General features: G+C 40.0%; 1 protein-coding gene across 3 annotated transcripts in view; it reads right to left on the bottom strand.

Annotated features, from left to right (window-relative positions):
• Positions 1-26,775, bottom strand: part of Nsd2 (nuclear receptor binding SET domain protein 2) — an 85,533-nt gene that overhangs the window by 51,093 nt on the left and 7,665 nt on the right. For all 3 annotated transcript variants that reach the window (XM_052736216.1, XM_052736217.1, XM_052736218.1), the window contains 2 exons: positions 13,927-14,552; positions 11,439-11,601 (listed from right to left, as the gene is read on the bottom strand). In XM_052736216.1, coding sequence (XP_052592176.1) covers positions 11,439-11,601; positions 13,927-14,523 — 760 coding nt within the window. In that variant the 5' untranslated portion in view covers positions 14,524-14,552. The remainder of the gene's footprint in view (positions 1-11,438; positions 11,602-13,926; positions 14,553-26,775) is intronic.

Below are 26,775 nucleotides of genomic sequence, written 5' to 3' on the forward strand. Positions count from 1 at the left end.
GGGCTAAGGTGAGTCCAACTCTCTAAGACAAAGCCTCTGCTTAGAGAGAACTGGGATAAAAGGAGTGTGCCACCACGCTTGGCTAATTTTTACTTTTATTATTTTATGTGTATAGGTATTTTGCCTGCATATATGTCTGGGTTCAATTCCTAACACCTATATGGCATCTATTAACTCCAGTTGCAGGAGACCCAATGCCCTCTTCTGGCCTCCAACATGTGTGCATAAACACACACTCAGACAAATACTCATACATATAAAATAAAAAGTAAAATATATTTATTAAAAAATCTTAAGGGCTGGAGAGATGGCTCAAAGGTTAAGAGCACTGGCTGCTCTTCTAAAGGACCTGAGTTCAACTCCCAGCACCCACATAGTGGCTCACAATCATCTATAATGAAATCTGGTGCCCTCTTCTGGTGCACAAGCATACATGCAGGTAGAACACTGTAATATATAATAAATAAATAAATACAATCTTTTTCTTTTTTTATTGTTTATTTTGTTTTTATTTTATGTGTTTTTCCTGCCTGTATTTCTGTGTGAGGGTGTCAGGTCCCCTGGAACTGGACTTACAGTTAGTTGTGAGCCGCCATGTGGGTGCTGGGAACTGAACCCAGGTCCTCTGGCTGAGCCATTTCTCCAGCCCCAATAAATAAAATCTTAAAAACAAAAAAATCTCTTAAGGCCAGAGAGATGACTCAGTGGTTAAGAGCACTTGCTGGTTTTTTTTTTGAGACAGGGTTTCTCTGTGTAGCTTTGGAGCCTTTCCTGGAATGCACTCCGTAGCCCAGGCTGGCCTCAAACTCAGAGATCCGCCTGCCTTTTCCTCCCAAGTTCTAGGATTAAAGTCATGCACCCACCACTCAGCACACTTGCTGTTCTTACAGAGGACTCATGTCTGATCAGTCCCCCAGAATCCCATATGGTAACTGATAACTGTTCATAATTCGAGTTCTAGGGGGATCCAGTGCCTTTCCTGGCCTCCTTCTAGCACTAGTACACATACATACACAGAGGCAAATACTCATACAACACTTAAAAAAAATGGTACACACCTTTAATGCCAGCACTTGGGAGACAGAGGCAGGTGAATCTCTGTGAGTTTAAGACCAGCCTCATCTACAGAGAGAGGTTCAGGACAGCCAGGGATAAACAGAGAAACTCTGTCTTGAAAAACAAAAAACAGACAAACAAACAAATTACCTCTCAGTTGGGAAGGAGAAGGCAGGAGATAACGCTTCACTATCAATTTTTCATTACAAAAATTTTAATGTACTTTATGTGCATTTGTGGTCTATATGCCATGTATATCAGTGTGAGGGCATCAGGTCCCTTGGAATTGGAGTTACAGACGGTTGTGAGCTGCCATGAGAGTGCTGGGAATTCAACCTGGGTCCTCTGGAATAGCAGCCAATGCTCTTAACCTCTAAGCCAACTCTCCAGCCCTCGTTACAAACTTTTTTTTGTTTTTGTTTTTTTTTTTTCCAAATTTTTGTTTTTGTTTGTGTTTTTGGTTTTTTTTTCCAAGACAGGGTTTCCTCTGTGTAGCTTTGGAGACTGTCCTGGATCTCACTTTGTAGACCAGGCTGGCCTTGAACTCACAGAGATTCACCTGGCTTTGCCTTCCAAGTGCTGGGATTAAAGGCGTGCACCACCACCACCACCACCACCACCACCACCACCACCACCACCACCACCACCACCACCACCACCGGCGCAAATTTTTAAGATTACTTTTTAATTTTTCTGTTGTGTTCTTTTTTGAGAAAAGGTCTCACTATGTAGACTTGACTGGCCTTGCACTCACAGGTTCATAGCTATGTTAGCCACATATGGTTTTAATTTAAGTAAAGTGGTTCAAAGTCCTTATAATTCAGTTCAAAAATCAGAATTGTATGCTATTCTGTTGGTATTAATGGATTTATCAGAACCTCTCAACATAGTAACTGACTCTCAGTATGCTGAAAGAGTGGTATTACATATTGAGACTACAGAATTTATCCCTGATGCTTCAGAATTAACTTCACTATATTTATTCAATTACAAGATACAATCAGGAAAAGGAGTCATCCTTTATATATAACTCACATCTGATCCCATACTGGTCTGCCAGGCCCTCTAGCACAAGGCAATGATGAGATTGATAAATTATTGATAGGAAATGTGCTGGAGGCCTCAAAATTTCATAAAAAACATCATGTCAATAGTAAAGGTTTAAAAAAGGATTTTTCCATAACCTGGCAACAAGCCAAAGAAATAGTACAGAAATGTCCTACTTGTTCCTTCTACAATCAAACACCATCACCAGCAGGATGTAACCCAAAGGGTACTCAAAGGATTGAATCTGACAGGTGGACGTGTTTCACTTTGCAGAATTTGGAAAATTGAAATATGTACACCATACCATCGATATTTATTCAGGATTTCAATGGGCAACTGCTTTGAGTTCTGAAAAAGTTGATTCTGTAATCACTCATTTGCTAGAAGTTATGGCCATCATGGGTATACCTGCACAAATCAAAACTGACAATGCTCTATCATGTGTCTCTGTTAAAATGAAACAGTTTTTTGCTTATTACAATATAAAGCATATTACAGGCATACCACATAATCCTACAGGTCAAGCAGTTATAGAAAGATCAAACAGAACTCTAAAGGATATGCTAAATAAACAGAAAGGGGTAACAAAAACCCCCAGAAATAGACTGCATATTGCTCTATTAACTTTGAAAATTTTCTTAATGCCAATGAGAAAGGAACAGCTAAGAGAGACATTGGATAATAGAAAAACCTAGAGAATTAAATCAGCCTATATACTTTAAGGACGTGCTGACCTCAGAATGGAAACCAGGATATGTGTTACGTTGGGGACGAGGTTTTGCTTTTGTTTCTACAGGAGAAGATAAGCTGTGGGTACCATTAAAATTGATAAAGGTTCGATTTGAACAAGAGAAACCTCTTAATTAGAGGAGGTGATAGTTCATCAACCAGCATGAACATCCAATTTAAACTAACTTATACCAGTAACACATGTCTTTTCATTTAATCAGATAATAACTTGCCAAAAAGGAACATCCCCAAAATTAGTCTTGGGGAAAGGTTTTTGTTTTTGTCTTTTAGGAGAATGAAGGTTAAGGAATCTGAAGAACACTGGACAAATGAGACAACTGAAGAAAAGGGACAAATCATCTATCCCAGGAAACAGAGTGAAACGGCGTATGGGTATATATTATCTAAAAAATTTTATGTCTTCCTAAATGTTTGTTTCTGCTTTTCTCTAAAGATTTAACACTATTGGTCTTCTAATAGTCCCAGTTCAATTAAAATTTAAAGCTGACTTTGGAGTTGGAGAATGGCTCTCTCCTTCTTTAAACTCAAGCATGTTGTTAAAAGGAAAATGCAAACTCCCTGTATCATGCCAGAAGAAAAGAGCCATCTTCTGCTATGGGACAGGAGAAAAGCCAAATTAATTAAGGGACTATTCTATTACTAATCTCAACTCTTTGATTCTATTCTGATTCTTTAAACTTTTCTTAAAGTATAAATTTTATATCAAAATTTACAAGATTAATATAGATATACAGATATACATTTTAAACTTTGCTAAGATATGAATGGTCATATAGAGTACTAACTAATTCTAAAAAAAAGGTTTCAATTAGCTACATAGATATGTCTTTGTGTTCAAGTCTCTTATCAGTTTTCTGCAGGAAATCACGGCCAGGCCTAACATCAACTGAAGTCTCCAGGAAGAAGATGGGGCCCCACAACAACAATAATTCCACGTGGACAATAATAATATCAATAAGCTGACAAACATCATCTACTTTGGCATTATACACAGACTGGATAATAAAGGATATAGTTACCTTTCCTAGAATTTGACAATTAACCTAAAATTTTTCTTTCAGGATAAAGATACCTTCGCCCATACCCAGCAGGAAGCAATTTTAAGAATACAACCCCACATTCCCAAAGAGGTGGTGTGGGACGGGTGGTTTTTTTGGTCTTTTTAATGGGTTTTGGGTCTGGGATAATTTTCATTGTTTAGGGGGGTTGGTTACAAGTTGTTGTCAAGTGTTAGGAAAAAAGGCTAAACAAAGGAGATTAGATTTAAGGTTCTTGTTTTTAAAAAAAGAGAGAGAAAGAAAGAAGAAAAAGACAATTACTAGTTTTAAATACTTTACATTGGATTGGATTGTTTTATATTGTATACAAATTATATATATTGAAATTGATATTGTTAGAAAATGCTATATGTATATTTCTAATTGTACTTATACCGTTCATTTAACAATGCAATTTTCTGATCCTTGAATGTTATTATTACCAACTATTAGGATATAAAGAAATGAAAGTTAGTAGTTAGACATTACAATAGAACTTGTAGTCATATTAGATATGTTTTAAAAATTGAGCAGATATATTTTAGACAGGTCATCTTCAAACCCTTCAGAGATCTACAGAATATGGCATTTAAAATGTTTTAATAACTTAGAAAATTTTTCTTTTTTGAGACATGTCGGCTCCTGGCAGTACCAATCTACTTCAGAGAAAATATGGGCATTGAAGAAACTGCGTATGGAGTTAACTTTCATTGTGGCAAAAGTTAGCCACTGGACAACAAAGTATCCTCGAATCAACAGGACAAAATGGACAGACAGGACATGAAACAAAGGACTACTGATTCTTGCCAAAAACAAGTGTGGTTATGGCTTTATCAAAAGGCATCTTCTGAGGCCAGGACAATATGGCACCATCCCTGAAGTGGCCTTCGCAATTCAGAAAAGGTACAGTGCCCTTTTCTTCGAAGGCAGCTGAACAGACAGTGGGCCGATGGCTTCTGATGTGCAATGGAACAGCAGCTGAAACAGTTATTCTTGAAGAGTAACTAAGCTCACGCCTCTCAATAGTACACTGGCATTTGATAGAGGGATGTGGAGAAGAACGGGATGCTGAGATGAAGCCATATATACACAGCCAAGAAGAATGGACAGCTAAATTAAAAAACCATCAACAATTTACAGAATTTAAAATCCTGAATTTGACACTAGTGGAATTCAGGTGTTTCTGGTACATGGATTGCTCTCACCCAACGTGAGGTTGAACTGTTGACCTTGTGTACATCCTACTTCACAAATGAGTCTGTCAGATACGCTAAGCCTATAGGTTGAAGATGATACCCCAGCACTGCGGAGAAACCTCAGGTGACTGTCCAGGCAGCTGGCTGTTTCTGCCAACTCACAAATTTTTTGGAAGTTGCTTGCATGCACTTCCTGTTTTTATTTTTGTTAGCTAATATTATTTCCTTCTTGGGTCTCTGAGGGAGTTGAAGATTAGTTAGTTATAGTTGAAGGTTAGTTAGTTATAGTTGAAGATTAATTAGGATAGAAAGTGAATTAGATACATTTTGGACTTACCAAAACAGGATAATGAAATTATTTTCTCTGAATTTGTCAAATACAAATGGACTAGACATTGTTTAGATATTCATTACTTGTATATATTGTATATAATTGTTGTACTTTTGTGTATAGTTTTTCTTTTGTTATAACCTTTTTCTTTTTTTTTCTTTTTATTAAAATAGAAAAGGGGAAATGTGGTGGTATTTTACTTGTACTGAAATGTGATTTTAATTGTATGTTAATAAATAAAGTTGCCTGGGGGTCAGAGCTATTAGAGCCATAGCAAGAGCGTGGTGGTGGTGGTGGCACACACCTTTAATCCCAGCACATGGTAGACAGAGCTGGGTAGATCTCTGTGTGTTCAAGGATACAGCCAGCATTGGAGACACACGCCTTTAATCTCAATCCCAACCACAGAAGACCTGGAAGTCTCTACAGACAGGCAGTGATGAAGCAGTCATGTGTTTGGGTTTACAACCAATGAGAAGGCAAAACAGAAAGACTATTTAAAGACAAACACACAGGAAGCAGGTCCTTTTCGGAGAGCTCTCTTGGCTGAAGCGGGAAGGGTAAGGCTCTTAGTTCTCACCTCTTGACTTTCTTCTCTGAATCGGCTCTGTGTTTCTTATTTAATAAGACGGTTGGTTACATCTACAATTGCTATTAATTTAAATGATGTTTAGAAATAGTTAATGTCAGGCTGGAAAGATGGCTCAGCAGTTAAGAGCACTTGCTGCTCTTCCAGAGGAGCCAAGTTCTATTCCCAGCACCCACACTGCATGGCTTACAACCACCTGCAACTCCAACTTAGAAGGATCTGATGCGTCTGGTCTCCACAGGAACCTGCACTCACACATACACATACATAGACATATACACATAACTTAAAAGTTATTTTGTTTTTTTGGGTTTTTTTTAAGGAAGAAAGAAATTTAATGTCTAGCCAAGGGTGATGGCAAACACCTTTAATCCCAGTACTCAGAATGCAGATTCAGGTTTATCTCTGCAAGTTTGAAGTGAGTCTGGTCGGTCTATTGGGAGAAATCCAGGCCAACCAGGGCTATATAGAGAAACCTTGTCTCAAAAAATAAAAACAGTTAATAACACAGAAAGGATAATTTTGATATATCTGTTGATAAACAGATTACTATAGCTTGGCCCAAAGTTTGTAAAATAATGTTACTTTTTAAAGATTTATTTGTGTTCTTAAGTGTAAGGCTGCTTTGTCTGCCAGCCATGAACCAGCTAGTCAGCCACAGAAGAAACAGGAAAGAAGAATAGACAGTACATAGTTGAGGTAAACAAGCCTCAGGGAAGCACACAGATTGAAAGAAGTGGGCTAATTTAAGTTTAAAAAAAAACAAACAAACAACTAGCTAGATACAAGTCTAAACTAAGGCCGAACATTCATAATTAATAATTAAGTTTCTGTGTCATGATTTGGAGGCTGGTGGTCCAAGAAAGCCTGCTACATCTGGCTGTCCTGGAACTCACTTTTATAGACCAGGCAGGCTGGCTGACTTCAAACTCACAGAAATACACCTGCCTCTGCCTCCCGAGTGCTGTGATTAAACTCGTGTGCCACCACTACCTGACTTCTGTACAGAGTTATATAGACAGTTATATACAATTATAGTTGTGAGCCACTATGTGGGAATTGAACTGAGGACCTCTGGAAGAGCAACCAGTGCTCTTAACCGCTGAGCCATCTCTTAAGCTCCTACTTTTTTAGTTGAGACAAGGTCCCACTATGTAGCCCTGGCCAGCCTCAAGCTCACAGAGATCTAACTGTCTCTGCTTCCAGATGCTGGGAGTAAAGGTGTGTGGCACCATGCCCAAATACTTTTTTTTTCTCTTTTAGACAGGGCCTCACTATCTTTTTCCTTTATAGCACCTCCTCAGTGCTAGAATTATAGGCATAAACTACCACACTAGGTTTAAGTATTGTATTTCTAGAGTTCTTTCCTTCCTGGCTTTCTTTTTTTGTTTGTTTGGTTTTTTTTTTGTTTTTCGAGACAGGGTTTCTCTGTGTAGTTCTGGAGCATGTCCTGGAACTTGCTCTGTAGACCAGCCTGGCCTCGAACTCACAAAGATCTGCCTACCTCTGCCTCCTTAGTACTGGGATTAAAGGCGTGCCTCATCACATGCACATCTTTCTTTTCTTTTTTCTTATGAGTATCTTTAACCTGTAAGAATTTTATCTGGGAGCTGAAGAGATGGCTCAGCAGTTAAGAGTGCTTGCTGTTTTTCCAGAGTACCCAAATTCAATTCCTAGCACCCACATAATGGCTCACAACTGCCTGTAAGGGAATCCTAGGCCTCTGGCCTCTTAGGGTTCTGTACTCATGTGCACATACTACCACATAGAAATACTTACATACACAGACACACACCACATACACATAATTAAGATAATAAAAGTAGCCAGGCAGTTTTGGCGCACTTCTTTAATCCCAGCACTTGGGAGGCAGAAGCAGGTGGATCTCTGAGTTCAAGGCCAGCCTGGTCTACAGAGACAAGGACAGCCAGAGCTATACAGTCAAACTCTGTCTCGAAACTCCAATAATAATAATAAAAATAATAATAATAATAATAATAATAATAATAATAATAATAATAGAAAGTAAATCTTGCCAGGCAGTGGTGGTGCATGCCTTTAATCCCACCACTCGGGAGGCAGAAGCAGGCGGATCTCTGAGTTTGAGGCCAGATCTACAGAGCGAGTTCCACAACAGCTAGAAATACACAGAGAAATCCTGTTTCAAAAAAATAAAGAAACTGTCGGGCGGTGGTGGCACACACATCTTTAATCCCAGCACTCGGGAGGCAGAGCCAGGTGGATCTCTGTGAGTTCAGGCCAGCCTGGACTACCAAGTGGGTTCCAGGAAAGGCACAAAGCTACAAAGAGAAACCCTGTCTCGAAAAAACAAAAGAAAAAAAGTAAATATTTTATCAAAGAATTTTATTTTGACATAAGTGAGTACTTTGATGTTCTGCTCTAAGTATTTTCAATTTTTTATTTTGTGTGTGGGGGGGGGTGGAGGTCAAACAACAGACATCTTTCCAGGATAACAGGAGTTACTGTTCTACCTTGAGTTTCAAGAATCAAACTCAGATAGTCAAGATTACTGATCAAGCACTTTTTATCTGCTAAGCCATCTCACCATCCCTAACATTCTATTTTATCACATAATTAGTCAGTTATCCAGCATCAATGATTAGTAATCTCTTACTATGCAAATCTAATGTTCATGAATCATAATCTATATGACCCCTGCCCACACATGTACTTAGAAGAGCCTGTCCCCTCTAAACATTCTGGAGTTCAGTTGAGCACTATGCTCCTTTCCTCTCTTAATACCTCTTATCAGAACAGTCTACAGTGTGACCCCAGGCCCTCTAAACGAGAGAGAGGCTTGCCCAGAGATTCTCCAGATTCTGTGGAGCCTACTGAGTTGCCTTGTATGTACTCAGAGTCAATCCCAAAAGACACAAGACCACCTCAGAGCTAAACCTGAGAAAGAAGAAAAGCCTTAAATGCAAGCAAGGCCAACTATGTACAGAAACAAGAATAAAGTACAGAGAAAGTCACATAGACAAAAGACCACAGAACTCCAAAGGATAAAAGATAGGCATCAGCATGCTTGAGGTTATGATTTAGACCTTGGTGGGACATGAAAGCCCCCAACTAGGTAAAGTAGAAGCTGACAGAAATTACAAGTAGAAAATGGAAGATATATTATCTCAGTGGAGAAAACTATTTTTTAACATTTATTCTCTGTGTGTGTTTATGCATGTGCATATGCACATCATAATGTGCACTGATTTTTCCATCCACCATGTGAGAACTAGACATCAAACTCAGGTCATCAGGGTTGGTAGGGAGCTACAAGTACCTTTACCCACTGAGCCTTCTTGCCATCCCTTGGTAAGAAATTTTAACACTGTTCTATATAAACAGACTAAAAATTCTGGACACTGTAGTTAGTGTATAAATGATGCAGAAGTTAGATTTACTATTTTGAACAGCTGAAAAGAAAGTGGCAGCTCCTCTTATAACGCCCCCAACATGACTGCACCAAGGCTATAAATGACACATGAAGGGGTTTATCCTCCCTCAAAGGGATACATAAACATTCCCAGTCTGGACACCTTGAGGTACATCTCAGGGTTCCCAGAGCACCTTGGGAAGGATTCTCCTCATTCTGGAAAAAAATTGGAATATCAAAAGTCTTCCAGGGAGACAAAGACAAAACCAAACAACAGGTTCCTCTCCTGCTACCAGCCCTACAGACCATAACTGTTTCTCATCACCACAGCAAAACCTTACACCCTTACAACAGAAGCCAAGGCAGGATGCAGCAAGGCGGTCAGGTTTTCCTTATCTTGAGCACATCCCTTCCAGTCCAAACTTGCCCCCAACTATGATCCTATGTCATTCCCTGCAACTGCCTGCCCATAGCCAGCTAACAAACTTGTGTGGCATGCAGGTGACAACACAAGGACCCAGACCCAACTGGGAGCAGGTACCACTCCTATCAGACCTCAAGACTATGGCCAAAGACCGGGAGGCAAATGCTTTGGTAAACCACAAAGGGCCACACAAGACTGAGTGGCCAGCAGCAGTTCTGGGCCAGAATATCAAAATCTTGTATAGCCACACAACTGTGGTTGCCCACATTTCTGAGAAACACAGGTCAAGAGCATAAACTTGTCCAGTCAAACTCTGTTCCTAACACAACTCACCTTCTTCAAATCAAATTCAAAACTTTATTCTAGAAGAAGTTTCCAAAGCCAGGCACAGTAGCACACAACCCAGCACTAGAGGCTGAAGCAGAAGGATCATGACTACAAGACCAAGTCTAAAAAAATAAACAAACAAAAACCAAACCCACTCAAACCACATGATCCTTTGTTACTTTTCCCCTCAAACCACACTCTGTGGGGTTGTTCTTATGAAATTAACATACTTAGGGGCTAAATTATTTTTAATTTGCTTTGTATCAGTAACTACGTTTTAAATATATTCTTTTGCTTTTTGTTTGTTTGTTTGTTTTGTTTTTTGTTTTTAGAGACAGGGCTTCTCTGTGCAGCTTTGGAGCCTGTCCTGAAACTGAGGCTGGCTTTGAACTCCCAGAGATCCACCTGCCTCTGCCTCCTGGGTGCTGAGATTAAAGGTGTGTGCCACCACTGCCCGGCTAATATATTCTTTAACCGTTTCATGAGCAAATTTATCTATTCAAATTTTCTAAGTTAAAGATTATCATTTCTAGATTTCCCCCTTCCCGAGTCTAATGAAATAAATGGAGATTTTTATAATTCAAATTTATTATAAAATATTAATCTACAAATAAGCAATCACTATATATTTACGCAGTAATTTTTGTCATAAAACTTGGGAGCTAATACAAAGGTAAAGACTGTTTCCCCAGCTAGAGAGAGATGGCTCAGTAGTTTACAGCACTTGTTCTTGCAGAGGACCCAGGCTCAGTTCTTAGCACACATGTGGTAGCTCATAACCATCCATAAGTCCAGTTTCAGGAGAGCCAATGCCTTCTGGCCTCTATGGGCATTAGTTATACATGGGGCTCATGTACATACATGAAGGCAAAACACTTGCACATATAAAATAAATCTAACAATATTTTTCTTAAACAGTTGTTTCCCTATTAGTTCAATCAGATGAAGCCTATATTTAAGACATGAATGTGTCACATCTGAACCAATCACCCACCTTGGGCAAAGATGCAAAAGTAGCTAGTAAGGCCATTCAGCAAAGCATGAGAAACATGCAAATTAGAAAGGTTTGGTGCAAGCCGGGCGGTGGTGGCGCACGCCTTTAATCCCAGCACTCGGGAGGCAGAGCCAGGCGGATCTCTGTGAGTTCGAGGCCAGCCTGGGCTACCAAGTGAGTTCCAGGAAAAGGTGCAAAGCTACACAGAGAAACCCTGTCTCGAAAAAAAAAAAAAAAAAAAAAAAGAAAGGTTTGGTGCAAACAGGAATATGGAAAAAAGAGTCAATATTTAATACCTTTAAGCTTGGTATGGTTGTGAAGGAGTGGATCAGCAGAAACCATGCAAGGCCACCAAGGGTAACCTGACACTTTGGACCACACCAAATCACCCACGTTGTATTTCAACAAGAGGTCTCTGTCTCTGCCAGTATTTGGACAGGACTCCTTCTTAACTGGAATCTGAAAAGCGAACAACAAAAAATAAATATTAACATTTAGTAATTATCCTTAAATTCAGCCTTCTATCTACAAAGAACAAGTATTAATCAGAGGTTTAAAAGCAGAAGTTAATTAAAGGCTCAAATCATGTATGGAGAGGACTGGGGTATAACTCATTGGAAGAGCACTTCCATGCTTAAGGCCCTGAATTCAATCTTCAGAGAATGTTCCCCTTAAAGTATTTTAGATTTCATCTTCACTATCAACCACTTGTCACAACTGCTTTCTCTCATTCTCACCTACAGCATTATCAGAAAGCTGGATACATAGCAAATTCTCAATATTACAAAGTTGGTGCTTTATTCACAGAACCCTCAAAACAGATTGCCCCTACTCTGACCACATAAGTATCTGATAGTGGATCTTTGAGAATATGTGCCTCAATCAATATATCAACCTCCTGTGCTGAAGCAGACGCCCTAGCTCCACCATTAGTGTAAAGACGAGCACTTTGTACCCATGTATGAGCATGTGTTCTGAGTGCTCAAAGATCTCTTAAGCTCAGTTTCCCCATCTCTGGAACATAGGCAGACTGAACATCCTCTTAGAGCAATTCTTCCCCAAGACATTCTAGGTCCTGGCTCCTGTTGCATAATTACTCTCAAATCTCATTGGCTATTAGAAATTTGTAAGCATGGTACTGAAAGCTACTGGAGATTCATATTATATTTTCAAGAGATATTAGTGCTAAAATGATTGCACAGCATCTCAGTATTCTATTCCTCACTGTGTAAGTAGAGGATAATTTTAACCAAATCCAGTGGCAGAAGTAGGAAGAAAAGTCTAGTCTGTGACAACATGCATAGACCTCCTCAAAGAACTGTGAAAGCTTAAGGTTCACCTCATCTATAGGCATAATCAAAAACCTCTGAATCAGCCCAGGTTTATTATACTGGTCTTTTAAAAGACTGACCTTTGGGCTGCACATGGTGGTACATAACCTTAATCTCAAAGCCCAGCATCTAGGAAGCAGAGACAGATATCTGAGTTCCAGGCAAGGGCTACATAGTGTCCCCTTCCACTCCAAAAAAAGGAAAAACAAAGATTTACTTTTGGAATTATATTAGCAAGAGAAGAACAGCTCTTCAAAACCACTGTTTTTAAACCCTCAAAGTACTTTGTGGTTTTAAGGATTTCAAGGAAATTTCTACTGTTCTTTATCTGTGGTAATTCTGAACAAAATTTCAAAACTACAATATTAAACTAAATATTTCAACTTTCATGATGTCCACAATTCTTACGAGTTTCAACTTACCTGCTCTGAGTTTTCCCAGCTGCAACTGAATGTCAACAAACACCTAGTACCCTCCAGGCCATCAGCCTGGATGAGCAGAGATCTGTTCGGTGTCCCTATTTCTTTGTACCAAGGCCAAGGTCACTTAGCTGTCTTACATGATCTATACTTATTCAAGCGTCAGGACCACCCTGCAGGTCATTTTTATGACACTGGTGACACAAACCATTTAACAGAGTAAGAACCACATGTTCTTCCACTTGAAGTTAGGGCTTTTCCTCCTCAGCCTTTGATGAATTAACCAGCACATGCCCACTTATATACAAAGTACTGGGCTCTGCAGTAAAAACCAAGAATAAGAAAGTGTGTGACATAGTCTTATTGTCAAGGAGGCAGCCAACTACTGAACCACTTGGTTGAAGAGACCACAAAGTAGACAGTGGCATATGCAGAAAACATGACAGTAGCACCTCTGCATAGTACAGCTCTGCTCCATTATTCACTGTTCGGCACATACTTAAGTCTAATGTATCTCCACTAACCAGTCAGTCTAAGAATTCCTGGCAGATGGAACCCATAAAAACAGTAGACCTAACAAGGTCGTGAAAAGTGACAGACTTAGATTCAGAAATAACTGTTCTTGTTTTTTTAGACAGGGTCTTAATATGTAATCCTGGCTGGTCTTGAACTCAGAGATCTGCTTACCTCTGTCTCTTGAGTGCTAGAATTAAAGGTTTTGACCACCACACCCAGTTTTCTTTTAGCCATTTTAATCCTGAATGGTTAACCCAATTGGGCCTCTCAAGTGGCACAACTAGTGGCTATGGTATCTAAAGATAATAATGTCCAAATATTTGGAAGCCCAACAACCAACTAGGAACCAAGCCTCAATCAATATCACCTGTATAGGACCAAGGCAAAAAAACAGCAACTGCCAGCACCAGGGTTGGTCCCCATCCCTTCCAACGGCCATCATAGTTTTAAGGTATCGCACATGGGTCTCATGTACACCATTCATTGTCATATAACCCAATAGAATCCTTCACAAATACCTTTTTATCTGCAGGACTTGAGATCTTGGACACTAAAGCTGCTTCCACAAGGCCCTGCTCCAGTAAAGAGTCATATTTTATGCTCCTCTTCCTGTTCCTCCTAGTCTTATTATCCGATTTTTGTCCATTTTCTTCTGACTGAGACACATCAGCAGCACTGTCACCACAAATTGAAGATTCAAAGAGAGGTTTCCCATTCATGTATGTTTTTGTGATTTTCAGTTTAATTTCTGGAGAGCCATTTTTAATAGGAGTAGTATTGGGTGGTGTCCCAATTCCTTTCACTTCCTGGGATTCAAAACACAATTTAGCATCATGAGCACCAGGTTCTCCATTAAACACTCGGGAAGTAAGATCTTTCAACTTCTCTGCTGGAAGAAAGGGGAGTGCATCATGGCCATTAAATTTCTGCATGACCCCCTCTTGTAGGCTGTTAGAAAGTTGAGTTTTGCTGAGGAATACAGAACATTCATGATTCACTTCACAGTTCTGAGTCTTCCCATTTGCATTGCCAAGGATTTCTGGTGCCTGCTTCATCTTCATGCACTTTACAACTTTCTGAACAGAAAGAGGGCTTTTTCTGATGCTAAATTCCATCCAGCCTAGATGCTTTGGTTCTTAGAACACTACAGCATTTAAAAAGAAAAAAAGTAAAAGGAAGGAAAAAAAAAACATATTACATTTAAACCTATGAGAAATGTGCCAATATCTCTATAGCTTTGTTGGAGATGAGTTTTATTCTGTTTTGTCTTTTGAGGCACTTTATGATGTTTTATATAATAATCTAGACTGCAGAAGGCAATTTTCATATCACAAAATAATACAACTGAAAAGACAAATCATTTATAAAAGGGAAAATAGTCAGGAGCAAAGTCCAAGTATACCACTACCACCAATAACTAATACGGCAGGGTGCCCACTTAAGAATTTAACTTGCAGGATAGAGAGCTGGCTCAGAAGTTAAGAGCCCCTAACTACTCTTGCAGAGAACCCAGTTTCAGTTCCCAACACTACACGGTGGCTCACAACCACCCTTCACTCTAGGATCTGACACCCCTTCTGGCTTTCGAAAGAACTAGGCACACTTGTAGTATACAAACACACAAGCAAAATATCCATACACATTTAAAACATTAAAATGAATTAAAAATTACAACAGTGAAGTAGATAGTATTAAAAAGACCATATGTTGCCATACCAGAGTAGGATTATATTCTGAACTACACTGGAAGTTGAGGTAGGAAGAACACTTGTTCAGGACCTGTCTGAGCTACAGAATAAACTCAAAAACCACATAGCTAACTTAGTGATACTGTCTCAAAATAAAAAGTATGGAGAGCTAGGGATGTGCTCAGTAGTAAGGTGACTGTCTGGTATGCACCAAACCCTAGGTTTAATCTTAACTATTAAAAAAGGTAAAAGGGAGATCTAAGTGGAAAATCTGTAGCTAATAAAAACTGTATCAAAAAAAAATCAAAATGTCAATGGATGGTTTTCTTGTTTTTTTGTTTTTTTGTTTTTTTTTCTTTCCCTCGAGACAGGGTGTCTCAGTGTAGCTATGGAGCCTATCCTGGAACTCACTCTGTAGCCCAGGCTGGCCTCGAACAAACATAGATCCACCTGCCTCTGCCTCCCGAGTGCTGGGATTAAAGGTGTGTGCCACCACCGCCTGGCTGGATGGTTTTCTTTTAAAGATGTATTTTTTTATGTGCACCAGTGATTTACCTGCATATGTCTGTGTACCACAGGAACACTTAATTCCCAGTGCCCATGGGGGTCAGAAGAGGGTATTGGATCCCATGGAATTGGAATTAAGGATGATTGTGAGCCACCATATGGGTGCTGGAATTGGAACCTAGGTCCACTACAAAAGGAGCAAGTTTTCTTAACCACTAAGCAATCTCTCCAACCCCTTAATAGACTATTTTAATGGCACACTGGAAGCTAGTTATAGTGGTATATGACTTTAATCCCAGCACTCAGGAGGCAGAGGCAGGAGGATCTTTCTGTGTTCAAGGCCTGACTGATCTATAGATTCCTTTTTTTAAAATAATATTTTCTTATTTATTTTTATTCATGTGTATGTCTATGTGTATGTATGCCACGCGCTTGCAGAGGCCAGAAGGTGTCAGATCCCCTGGAGCTGGAGTTTTCAGGTAGCTTATAGCTGCCTGACATGGGTGCTGGAACTCAACTCATGTCCCCAGGAAGAGCAGTGCTCACCTTTAACCACTGAGTGATCTCTCCAGACCTATGGTCTAGAGTTTCAAAGGTCAGCCTAAATTATAAAGAGAGACCCTGTCTCAAAAAATAAAATAAAATAAAATAAAAAATTAAAGCACATTGGAGAAAACAGAATAGTCAAAAAAACTAAAAACAGATTAGAAATATTCAAGCCTTAAAAACAGGAAAAAAAAATGCCAAATGGTGGTGGCGAATGCCTTTAATCCCAGCACTTGAGAGGCAGAGGCAGATGAATCTCTGTGAGTTCAAGGCCAACCTGGTTTACAGAATGAGTTCCAGGACAGTCAGGACTACACAGAGAAACCTTGTCTCAAAACAAAAACAAAAACAAAAACAAACAAAAAAACAGGAGAAAAATTAGGAGAGGGGAGAATACAATTTCACCATGCTGTGGAACAAAATAAAGTCTGTATTCCCACCTTGCAAGTAAAGAGAGGATAAGGCAGAAAAAATATTGGGGGGGGGGGGCAATTTAGTACACTAATTAACAGAGTCAGCTTAGCAAATCCCAAGCATGATGAAAATACAAGGAATGCATACCAAAGCACATAATTCAAACTGCTGAAAAAACAGAGAAACAAATCTAAAAATAAATAGATGACACTTGTCAAACAGACTCAATTGAGTCTGGGCTACACTGTAAGAAGTTCAAGTCCATCCTGAGCTACACAGAGAGTATATTTCAAAAAATAAGAGCTTTAGGCTGGAGAGTTTCAGTAGGTATGGCTATTTACTGGGAGCTGGAGGTGGCTCAACTGTTAAGAGTGTTTGCTACTCTTCCTGAGGACTCGTGTTCAATTCCCAGCCCCCACACACGGATTCACAACTGCCTGTAACTCCAGTTCCTGGGGAACCAACACCCTCTCTTCTGACCACTGTGGACACCAGGCACACATGTGGTCCACAAACATACATGCAGGCAAAACACACATACACATAAAATACAACAAATAAATCTTATTCAAAATTTTAAAAAGTAGTCGGGCAGTGGTGGTGCACGCCTTTAATCCCAGCACTCGGGAGGCAGAGCCAGGCGTATCTCTGTGAGTTCGAGGCCAGCCTAGGCTACAGAGTGAGTTCCAGGAAAGGCGCCAAAGCTACACAGAGAAACCCTGTCTCGAAAAAAAAAAAAAAAAAGTGTGCATACTGCTCTTCCACAGGACCCAAGCTCAGTTCCTAACACCTATATTCCTAGCAGCTCACAAAAAAAATCTGTAACTCCAGCTCCAGCTCCAGGGAAATCTGATTTGGGAAGATCTGATGTCTCTTGCTTCCAGGGGAACCTGCATTCACATACATATACCCACACACAGACATACACAGTTAAAGATAAAATAAATCTCTAGAAAACAACAATGAGTAAATAGATAAATCAAGGGCTGGGTGATAGAGCTCACTTGTGGAGTGTTTATCTAGCATGTATACAGCTCTATCTAAATTCAATCTACAGCAACAAAAACTTTAAATATCCATTTAAATACAAAACAGTTGTGGGATAATCTTTTTGTACACTGTGAAGATGTGTCTTTGCCAAGGCACCTTCTAATTGGTTTAATAAAGAGCTAAAAGGCCAATAGCTAGGCAGGGAGAAAAAAATGGACTTCCGAGCAGAGAGAAGAACTTGGGATGCCAGAGACACCAAGGAGACACTGAAAACGTTGGACGTACGGTACAAGGAGAGGTAACTGCGGTACAAGGAGAGGTAACTGAGCTACGGGACAGAACATAGATTAACAGAAACAGGTTAATTTGAGTTATAAGAGTTAGTTGAGGAAAAGCCTAAGCAAAGGCTAAACTTTCACAATTAATAGTATGTCTCCACGTCCTTATTTGTGAGCTGGCGATCCAAAGAAAAGTCCGACTACAAATAGTAATATAGATGATAACTTATCAGAAACCAAGGCCAGGAGCTGGAGAGATGGCTCAGAGGTTAAGCACACTGACTGCTCCTCTAGAGGAGCAGTACCCAAGGTTCAATTCCTAGCACCCATAAGGAGGCTCACAACCTTCTGTTACTACAGTCACAGAAGATCTGATCTGACATCCTCTACTTGCTTCTTGGTAACCAGGAATGCACGTGTTACACAGACAGACATGCAGACAAAATACCCACACATATCTTTTTCTTTTTTTATTTTATTTTTTATGTGTGTTGGTGTTCTGCCTGCATGTATGTCTGTGTGAGGATGTCAGATTCCCTGGAACTGAAGTTACAAACAGTTGTGAGCTGCCATATGGATGCTGGGAATTGAACCTGGGTACTTTGGAAGAGCAGCCAGTGCTCTTAGCCATTGAACCATCTTTCCAGGCCCCCATAAAAATTATTTTAATTAAAAAAGAAAGGTCAGAAGGCAGTATATTATTGTAAGAAAAATTGTCAATTTAACATATAGAAAAAGATATCCCCCAAGAATAATGACCAAACGCATTGAGAGAAATATAAATTAAAAAATTGTTACTAGCAGGCATGTTAGAAATGCTTGTGGGGAGAGCAGATATTTACCACTGGAGAAATAGCTCAGCTAGTAAAGTCACTTTCAGGACTGGGAAGATAAATTCAAATCCCCAAAATTCAAGTAAAGTTGGAATGAGAACTGATTTCACAAAGTTGTCCTCTTATCTTGACATAGGCCTATAGACACATCTTTGGATACAGAAAGAGGAACAATTTTTTTTTTTAAAGTTCTAGGTTAGAGCCAGGCATAGTGGTGATGGGCCTTTAATCCTGAACCTGGCACTTGGGAAGTAGAAGCAGAGAGATTTATGTAACTTCGATGTGTTCCTGGTCTACACAGAAAGTTCCAGCCAGGGATAAAAAGTGAGATTCTGACTGAAATAATTAATTAAAATTAAAACAACGTGCCGGGCGATGGTGGCACATTCCTTTAATCTCATGAAGCAGAGGCTGGTGGATCTCTGTGAGTTCAAGGACAGCATAGTCTACAGAGTGACTTCCAGGACAGGCTCCAAAGTTACAGAGAAACCCTGTCTCAAAAAAAACAAAAAGAAAAAAAAAGGTAAAAAGCAAAACAATGTAATTATGCTTATTTCCACAAAAATAACTTTTTTTTTTTTTTTTTTGAGATGGACTCTTCCTATATAACCCTGGCCTGAAACTAACTATGCAGGCCAAGCTGACTCTGACCCAGATCCCACCTGGCTTTTTTTTTTTTTTTTTGTGTGTGTGTGTGTGTGTGTGTGTGTGTGTGTGTGTGTAGCTGAGGATCAGAACCCAGGGCCTTGCGCTTTCTAGGAAGCGCTCTACCACTGAGCTAAATCCCCAACCCCGACCTGGCTTTTTGAAAATTTGGGTGTTTTTTTTTTTTTTGTTTGTTTGTTTTTAAACTTTTTCTTTCTCTTTTTTTTTTTTTTTTTACATTGCTGGGGATTGAAGCCAGGACCTCATACATACTAGGTAAATAATGTTCTACCACTGAGCTGCACCCCCAGGTCCACATATACACATTTAAATGGTCAATATGGTAAATTTTTATCATATATATGTTACCCCACACATACACCCCATTAGAAGTAGACAAAGACTGCTTTCATGGAGCTTACATCCTAAAGAGAGGTCTAGGAAACCAGGGAAGAAAAAGAGAAAGGCAATTTTCAAAGGAAACCTGGCATTCATATTAAGAGCTTCCTATGCTTAGAGAAAGATAAATAAAACAGGCCACCAGATCGGTGTTGAAACTTGAGCACTTGAAAGATAAAATCTTTATCACTAAGAATCCAAAAGAGTAAGTTAGGACGGAATTACTAAGTTATGATGACTCAGTGGGAGAGAGCTCTTACCTAGCATGTCCTAGATCCTATGTTCCACAGAACTCTAAGACCTAAGATTTCTTTAAAATCCCTAAGACTTTAAAAGAAGAAATAAGAATTGCTGGAGACTGTGAGACTCAGCAGATAAAAGTGATTAACAATCAACAACAAAACAAGCCTGCCTACCTGAATTCAATCCTTGGAACCCACAAAAAGGTGGAAGGGAGATTCCAAAAAAATTGTCCTCTGACCAACTTGTAAAGAAAAGTAATCTCTTTACTAGAGCTTTATGCCCAGCTAAATTATCACGGAAACATGAAGCTGAAGACATCAAATGTGCAGATGAAGGGAGGCTTACACATATAGCCTTTTCACAAAGAAATGCTAGGAACTTCACCAAGATTATAAACCCAGAAGGAAAGATCAGTCAACAAAGTTGAGAAGAGTGGGTAATTCTAAAACAATTCTAAACAATTTTTATATTTGAAGATTTACACATATACATACACATACATACATACATACATACATAAGCTGGACACAGAAGACCTCATACTGAAAGACTCACTACAAGCCTGGCAGCAGTGGCACACGCCTTTAATTCCAGCACTCAGGAGGCAGAGCCAGACGGATCTCTGTGAGTTCGAAGTCATCCTGGTCTATAGAGCGAGATCCAGGACAGGCACCAAAACTACATGGAGAAACCCTGTCTTGAAAAACCAAAAAAGAAAAAAGAAAAAGAAAAGAAAAGAAAGACTCACTACGGACTGCATAATGGACTCACTATTGCATTCATGAATCCAGGACAGCTTTGGTCAAGGCCTAAACAAGGCTGGGCCATTCAACATTTCATCATGAATGCTAGAGAAGCTCATGAGGCTCCACCTCTCCTAAGAGACTACTGGAAGTTAATGGTTGTTGGGAAATCTTCAATGGTGCAGCTACAGGTAAATTGCCTGTGCTCCAGTAAATAACTTCCTACCCAAGTTCATGTTAGTAGCCATACTTACAGTGTGTCACACACACATACACACAAAATGAAATTACAAAAGAACTTGGGAAGAAAGGTTTCAGCAGGAAAGAGAAGGGGTTGAGAAAGTACGAGGGATAAAAAAAATGACCAAAATTTATTATGAATATTTAAAATTGTCAAAGAATAAAAAAGTCATTATATTGTATAATTTCATCTATAGGAAATGTCCAAAATAGGTAAATGCATAGAGACAGAAAATAGCATGGTTTTCAAGAGCTGAGAGGAAGTTAGGAAGGGAAGTGACTTAGTTCAAAATTTTATGTTAAGATAATTTAAAGCCAGGCAGTGGTGATGCACAACTTGAATCCCAGCACCTGGGAGGCCTGGTCTACAGTTCCAGGACAGCCAGAGATACAAGAGAAACTCTGTGGGGGGTGGGGGGGAAGACACGACCAGAGAGGGAGAGGTATGAAGTGTATTTGAGTAAGACTGTCCTTGTTCTACATTTCTACCTCCAGAAATGTCCCAGAGGTTCCTTTGACTGAGCACAATGTGACAGTGCCAGACTGGGGTGATAGCTCAATGAATAAAATGCTTGTATAGTGCAAGTACAAGAACCTGAGTTCGGCTGGGTGGTGATGGCACACACCTTTAATCTCAGCACTCAAGAGGCAGAGGCAGGTACACCCTCTGAGTTTTGAGGCCAGTCTGGTCTAGAGTGAGTTCCAGGACAGCCAGAGTTGCACAGAGAAATCCTGAAGGGAGGGAAGGAGGGAAGGAGCGAGCGAAAGAACAAACATGAGTTCAGATCCCCAGAATTCAGGGAAATCTAAATGCAATACCACACATTTGTAATCTTGGCATTTTTACATTGAGATGGAAGCCAGAATTCCCAAAAGAATTCCCAAAAGCTTGTGAGCCACCTAGCCTGGTGTATACAAAGGCAAACTACAAGAGAGACTGTCTCAAATAAGGTAGTTATTTAGCTCAGTGGTAGAGCGCTTGCCTAGCAAGCGCAAGGCCCTGGGTTCGGTCCTCAGCTCCAGAAAAAAAATAGACAAAAAAAAAAAAAAAAAGCAATAAATAAATAAATAAAATAATAACAACAACAACAACAAAAGATAGGTGTGATGGTGTGTGCCAGTAATCCTAACACTGGGGAGGGGAGACAGGAGGACCCTTGGGGTTCACTGACCAACCAGTTTAGCCAAAACAGTTAAGAAATGCTCAAAAAATTAGGTAGAGGCCAGGTATAGTGGAATAGGCCTTGGGAAGCATAGGCAGGCAGATCTCTGTGAGTTGGAGGGCAGCCTAGTCTACACAGCGAGTTCCAGGACAACCCGGACTACAAAGAGACCCTCTCTCAAAAAAGAGGCAGTAGTCTAGAGAGATGTTTCATAGTTAAGAACACCTTGCTCCTGCAGAAGAGCCAGGATCGGTTCCCAGCACCCACATGGTGGCTTATAATTCCAGTGGTGAGGGATTCAATGCCTTCTTCTGACCTCCATGGACACTGCATGGGTGTGATGCACAAACATGTAAGCAAGCACTCACACACAGAGAATAATGAATAAAAAATATTTTCAATTAATATAAAAAGAGATCAAGAAAGACAGCTGATGTCAACCTATTATCCACACATGTATACACACACGCACATGCACGCACACACATACACACTCGAGACTGTATATTTGCCTGATGTGATCAAAAAAACATTTAAAAAGAAAAAACCCTTTCATGGCTGGAAGGTGGTAGCGCACGCCTTTTATCACAGCACTGGAGAGGCAGAAGCAGGTGGATTTCTGGGGCTGTTATACAGAGAAACCCTGTGTGGGGGACCTTTTCACTTAGAAGTGATATGCTGGGCTGGTAAGGTAAAAATGTGTCCAACCCGCCGGGCGGTGGTGGCACACACCTTTAATCCCAGCACTCGGGAGGCAGAGCCAGGCGGATCTCTGTGAGTTCGAGGCCAGCCTGGGCTACCAAGTGAGTTCCAGGAGAGGCGCAAAGCTACACAGAGAAACCCTGTCTCGAAAAACCAAAAAAAAAAAAAAAAAAAACGTGTCCAACCAAACCTGATAACCTGAGTTCAATCCTAAGAACTCTCATGGTAAAAGGAAGAGAACTCACTCCTACAAGTTACCCTCTGGCTTCCACACAGGGAACCACATGCATTCAAATAAATAAAAATATAAATACAAACATATATAATATACTACTTCTCTTTTTTTTTTATTTATTTTTATGTGTATGGGTGTTTTGCCTGCATGTTTGTGCACCACACCCAGAGTGCCCATAGAGGCCAAAAGAGGTACATCAGTTCTTCAGGGAATGTAGTTACAGACAGCTGTAAGCTTTTGAGTGCTAGGGATTGAAACTGGGTCCTCTGGAACAGCAACCAATACTCTTAGCCACTAATCTATCTCTCCAGCCCCTAATATGCTACTTTTCACTAACCAAAGCAAATCACACAGTCACATGAAATGTCAAAGGCATGAGCTGTTCAAACATATCAGACACACAAAGCAGAGAAAAATGAATAGAAAGTGTCTAATCTGAACCGGTTACTGTAGGCTGGTTATTTATAAATACTCTTTTTATGGTGGCATCCAGCATGGTGACATGTGCCTTTAATCCCAGCACTCAGGAGGCAGAAACAGGAGGATGTCTGTGAGTTCAAGGCCAGCCTGGTCTACATAGTGAGTTCCAGGACAGCCAGGGCTACATAGTGAGAGACCCTGTCTTAAAAAAACAAAAACCAGACAAAACATTCCTCCCACCACCTCCATCCAGAGCCCTCTAAATAGACTTTCCAAGCCAGGCATGGTGGTGCATGTCCTTAATCCCAGCATTTGGGAGGCAGAGGCAGGTGGAACTCTCTGAGTTCGAGGCCAGAGTGGTCTACAAAATGAGTTCTGGGACAGCCAAGGCTACACAGAGAAACCCTGTCTTGAAAAACCTAAATAAATTAATTAATTAAATATAATTTTTTAAAAGACAATAAAAATTTAAAGAAAAAGAAAAAAAAAAAAGAATAGGCTTTCCAACCTGGCAGTAGTGGTGGTTCACACCTTTAATCCCTTTAATCACTCAGGAAGCAGAGGCATGCGATCTCTGTAGGTTTGGAGCCAGCCTGGTCTACAGAGTGAGTTCCAGGAGAGCCAGGGCTACACAGAGAAACCCTGTCTCAAAACAAAACAACAGGCTTTCCAAAGCACATAACTTTATGTTGCACATGTCACCTAACTCCCATACAACAGTACTAGAACCTAACACTGTCTCAGGATAAAAATATCAACAGCTAAAAGATCCTCCCCCAACATCCCACACATCTGCCCAGAACCTTTCCAGCCTCACCTACTACTCTAGTCATACAGGCTTTTTCCTCCCTTCTGAATATGCGTACTTACCCTCTACCAAGTTGACACCCCAGACCACTTTTAGCTCTGCTCCAAATCAACCCATGAGGAAGTTTTCTTGATACCATCAGTATAACCTCCCTAGTAGACATACCCAGATCTCTCCTTCAAGAGTTGCTTTTTTGTTCTGGGAACTCTGAATACACATAAAATGGCAGAGCAGGAAGAATCTGCTCATATTATCATCCACATAAGCCAGTTCTGATCTAACCACATACCCACCCTGCCTCCTGTTAAGAGTGTAAAATAAATCCCAGATTGCAAATCATTGTTAGTAAATGTTTGTATACACGTTTAAGATGTAGAGATTCTTGTGTTGCTTACAACACCACTATCAAAGATGTTTTTAACATTTTTTTCTTAGTAACAAATCTAGACATTGTTCCAAATTCTTTTTATTTGGAGTAGTAAGAAGAGAATGAACCCAGGGACTTTAGCTCTATTACTGAGCTATATCCTCAGCACTCAGTACTCTAATGTCTAAATTCCTCAAATGTGATAAATGGTATTAGCCATTTCTTTATTTGACCAGATACAGATGCAAATAAGCCCTACACATCGTCAGTGTAATTCATCTACAGTCCTCTCCTGTCTTTAATTGTGGAAGGAAACAGGTTGCTAGTCTTGAGTTTTCCTGTGTCCTTACTTCTGTCAATGGCAGTCTGTGGCATAGTTTAAAATGTTCCTCTCTTCAGTAGTTTTATCAGCTGTTAAATGTGGATATTTCATCAAATTTGCTGTTGTGTTTTTTTTTTCCTCCAAGACTATCCCACATATTTTCAAAAACAAAATTTTTGTCTTTTTTTCCTCCTGCTTTGTTCTCTCACGGGTCACTAAACTTCATGGGATGAAGGACAAGGGTTCTGGCTTCTTACTGTCATAGGGCCAATCTCAGTTATTTCTTCAATAAAGAAAAAAATATTAGGGCTGGAGAGATGGCTCAGCAGTTAAGAGCACTGGCTGCTCTTCCAGAGGTCCTGAGTTCAATTCCCAGCAACCACATGGTGGCTCACAACCATCTGTAATGAGATTTGATGCCTTCTCCTGACATGCAGGCATACCTGCAGGGAGAACACTGTATACATAATAAATAAATAAATCTTTAGAAAAAGAAAAAAATATTAGACAGAAGGCCAGGGAGATAGCTCAACTGGTAGTAGAGGGCTTATACAGCATTCAGCATAGCATGCTGGAAGCCTGGGGCTCAATCTCTAGGACCACGTAAAGTGGGTATGGTGGTATATGCCTCTAATCCTAGCATTTGAAAGCTGAAGGCAAGAGGATTAGAAGTTCAAAAAATAGTAATTACTATTATTATTATTATTATTGTGTTTATATATGATGTGTGTTTATAATTGGCACAGCAAACATATCACATCAATTGTGGCAGAGGACAACTTTTGGAAGTCAGTTCACTAATTCCATTGTAGGTAAGAGGATCAACTAAGGCCATCATACTTGTGCACAAGTATTTTTACCCAATGAGCCATCTCTCTGGCCCAAGGATGTGAAATTCAAAGTTATCCTCAGCTACAGAATGAGTTCAAAGCCAGCCTTGACTATATGAGAACCTGTCTAAGGGAGGGAGGGAATGAATGAATCTATCAATCAAACAGGCAGGCAAGCAAATAAGGGAAAAAGCGCCCAGCAGGTAAAAGCACATGCCAAGCAAACCTAACAAAGAGTTCATCTTTGGAAACACAAAGAGCTGTGTACAGGGGGGCAGGTTTGGTGGTGCATACCTTTAATCCCAGGCAGGCAGATCTCTTTGAGTTTGAGCTAACCTGGTCTACATAATGAGCTCCAGGCCAGCAAGGGTTACACAGTGAGAACAAAACATCCTGTTTTGTTTTTTTAAAATTAGATACAGTGGCACACATCTATAATCCTAGCACTCTGACACGCATGAGAGAAGGCAGACGGGACAATCACCTGGAAGCTCCAGGGCTAGCTAGACTGAGGTATGCAGAGCAACAGAAACAGCAAAAGAGACCTTACCTCAAAATAGGGGAAAATTAATCTCTACACGCACCCCGTGGCACATGAATATCCACTCTCATACACAAGCATCACACACACAATAATAGTAATAGTAATAATAATAATAAATAAAATAGAAATAAGAAGAAAGGAATGGCAGGAGTCAGGTATGGTGCACATGCTTGCAGTTCTAGCACCTGGAAATCTGAGACAGGAAGATCAATCACCACAGTTGAAAGTTAGCCTGTTATACATACCAAGTTCCAAACCAGCCAGAGCTATATAGCAAGACTCAAAAACTAAAAATGAGTAAATCAATTATATATGTGTGTGTATAGATAGATAGAGAGAGAGAGAGAGAGAGAGACAGAGAGAGAGAGAGAGAGAGAGAGAGAGAGAGAGAGAGAGACAGAGAGAGAGACAGAGAAAGGAAGGAAATGTGAGGCATTAAATAGAAAACTG

Source organism: Peromyscus californicus, unplaced genomic scaffold (genome assembly GCF_007827085.1).
Source record: "Peromyscus californicus insignis strain IS unplaced genomic scaffold, ASM782708v3 Scaffold_13__1_contigs__length_99412109, whole genome shotgun sequence".
Taxonomy (NCBI): domain Eukaryota; kingdom Metazoa; phylum Chordata; class Mammalia; order Rodentia; family Cricetidae; genus Peromyscus; species Peromyscus californicus.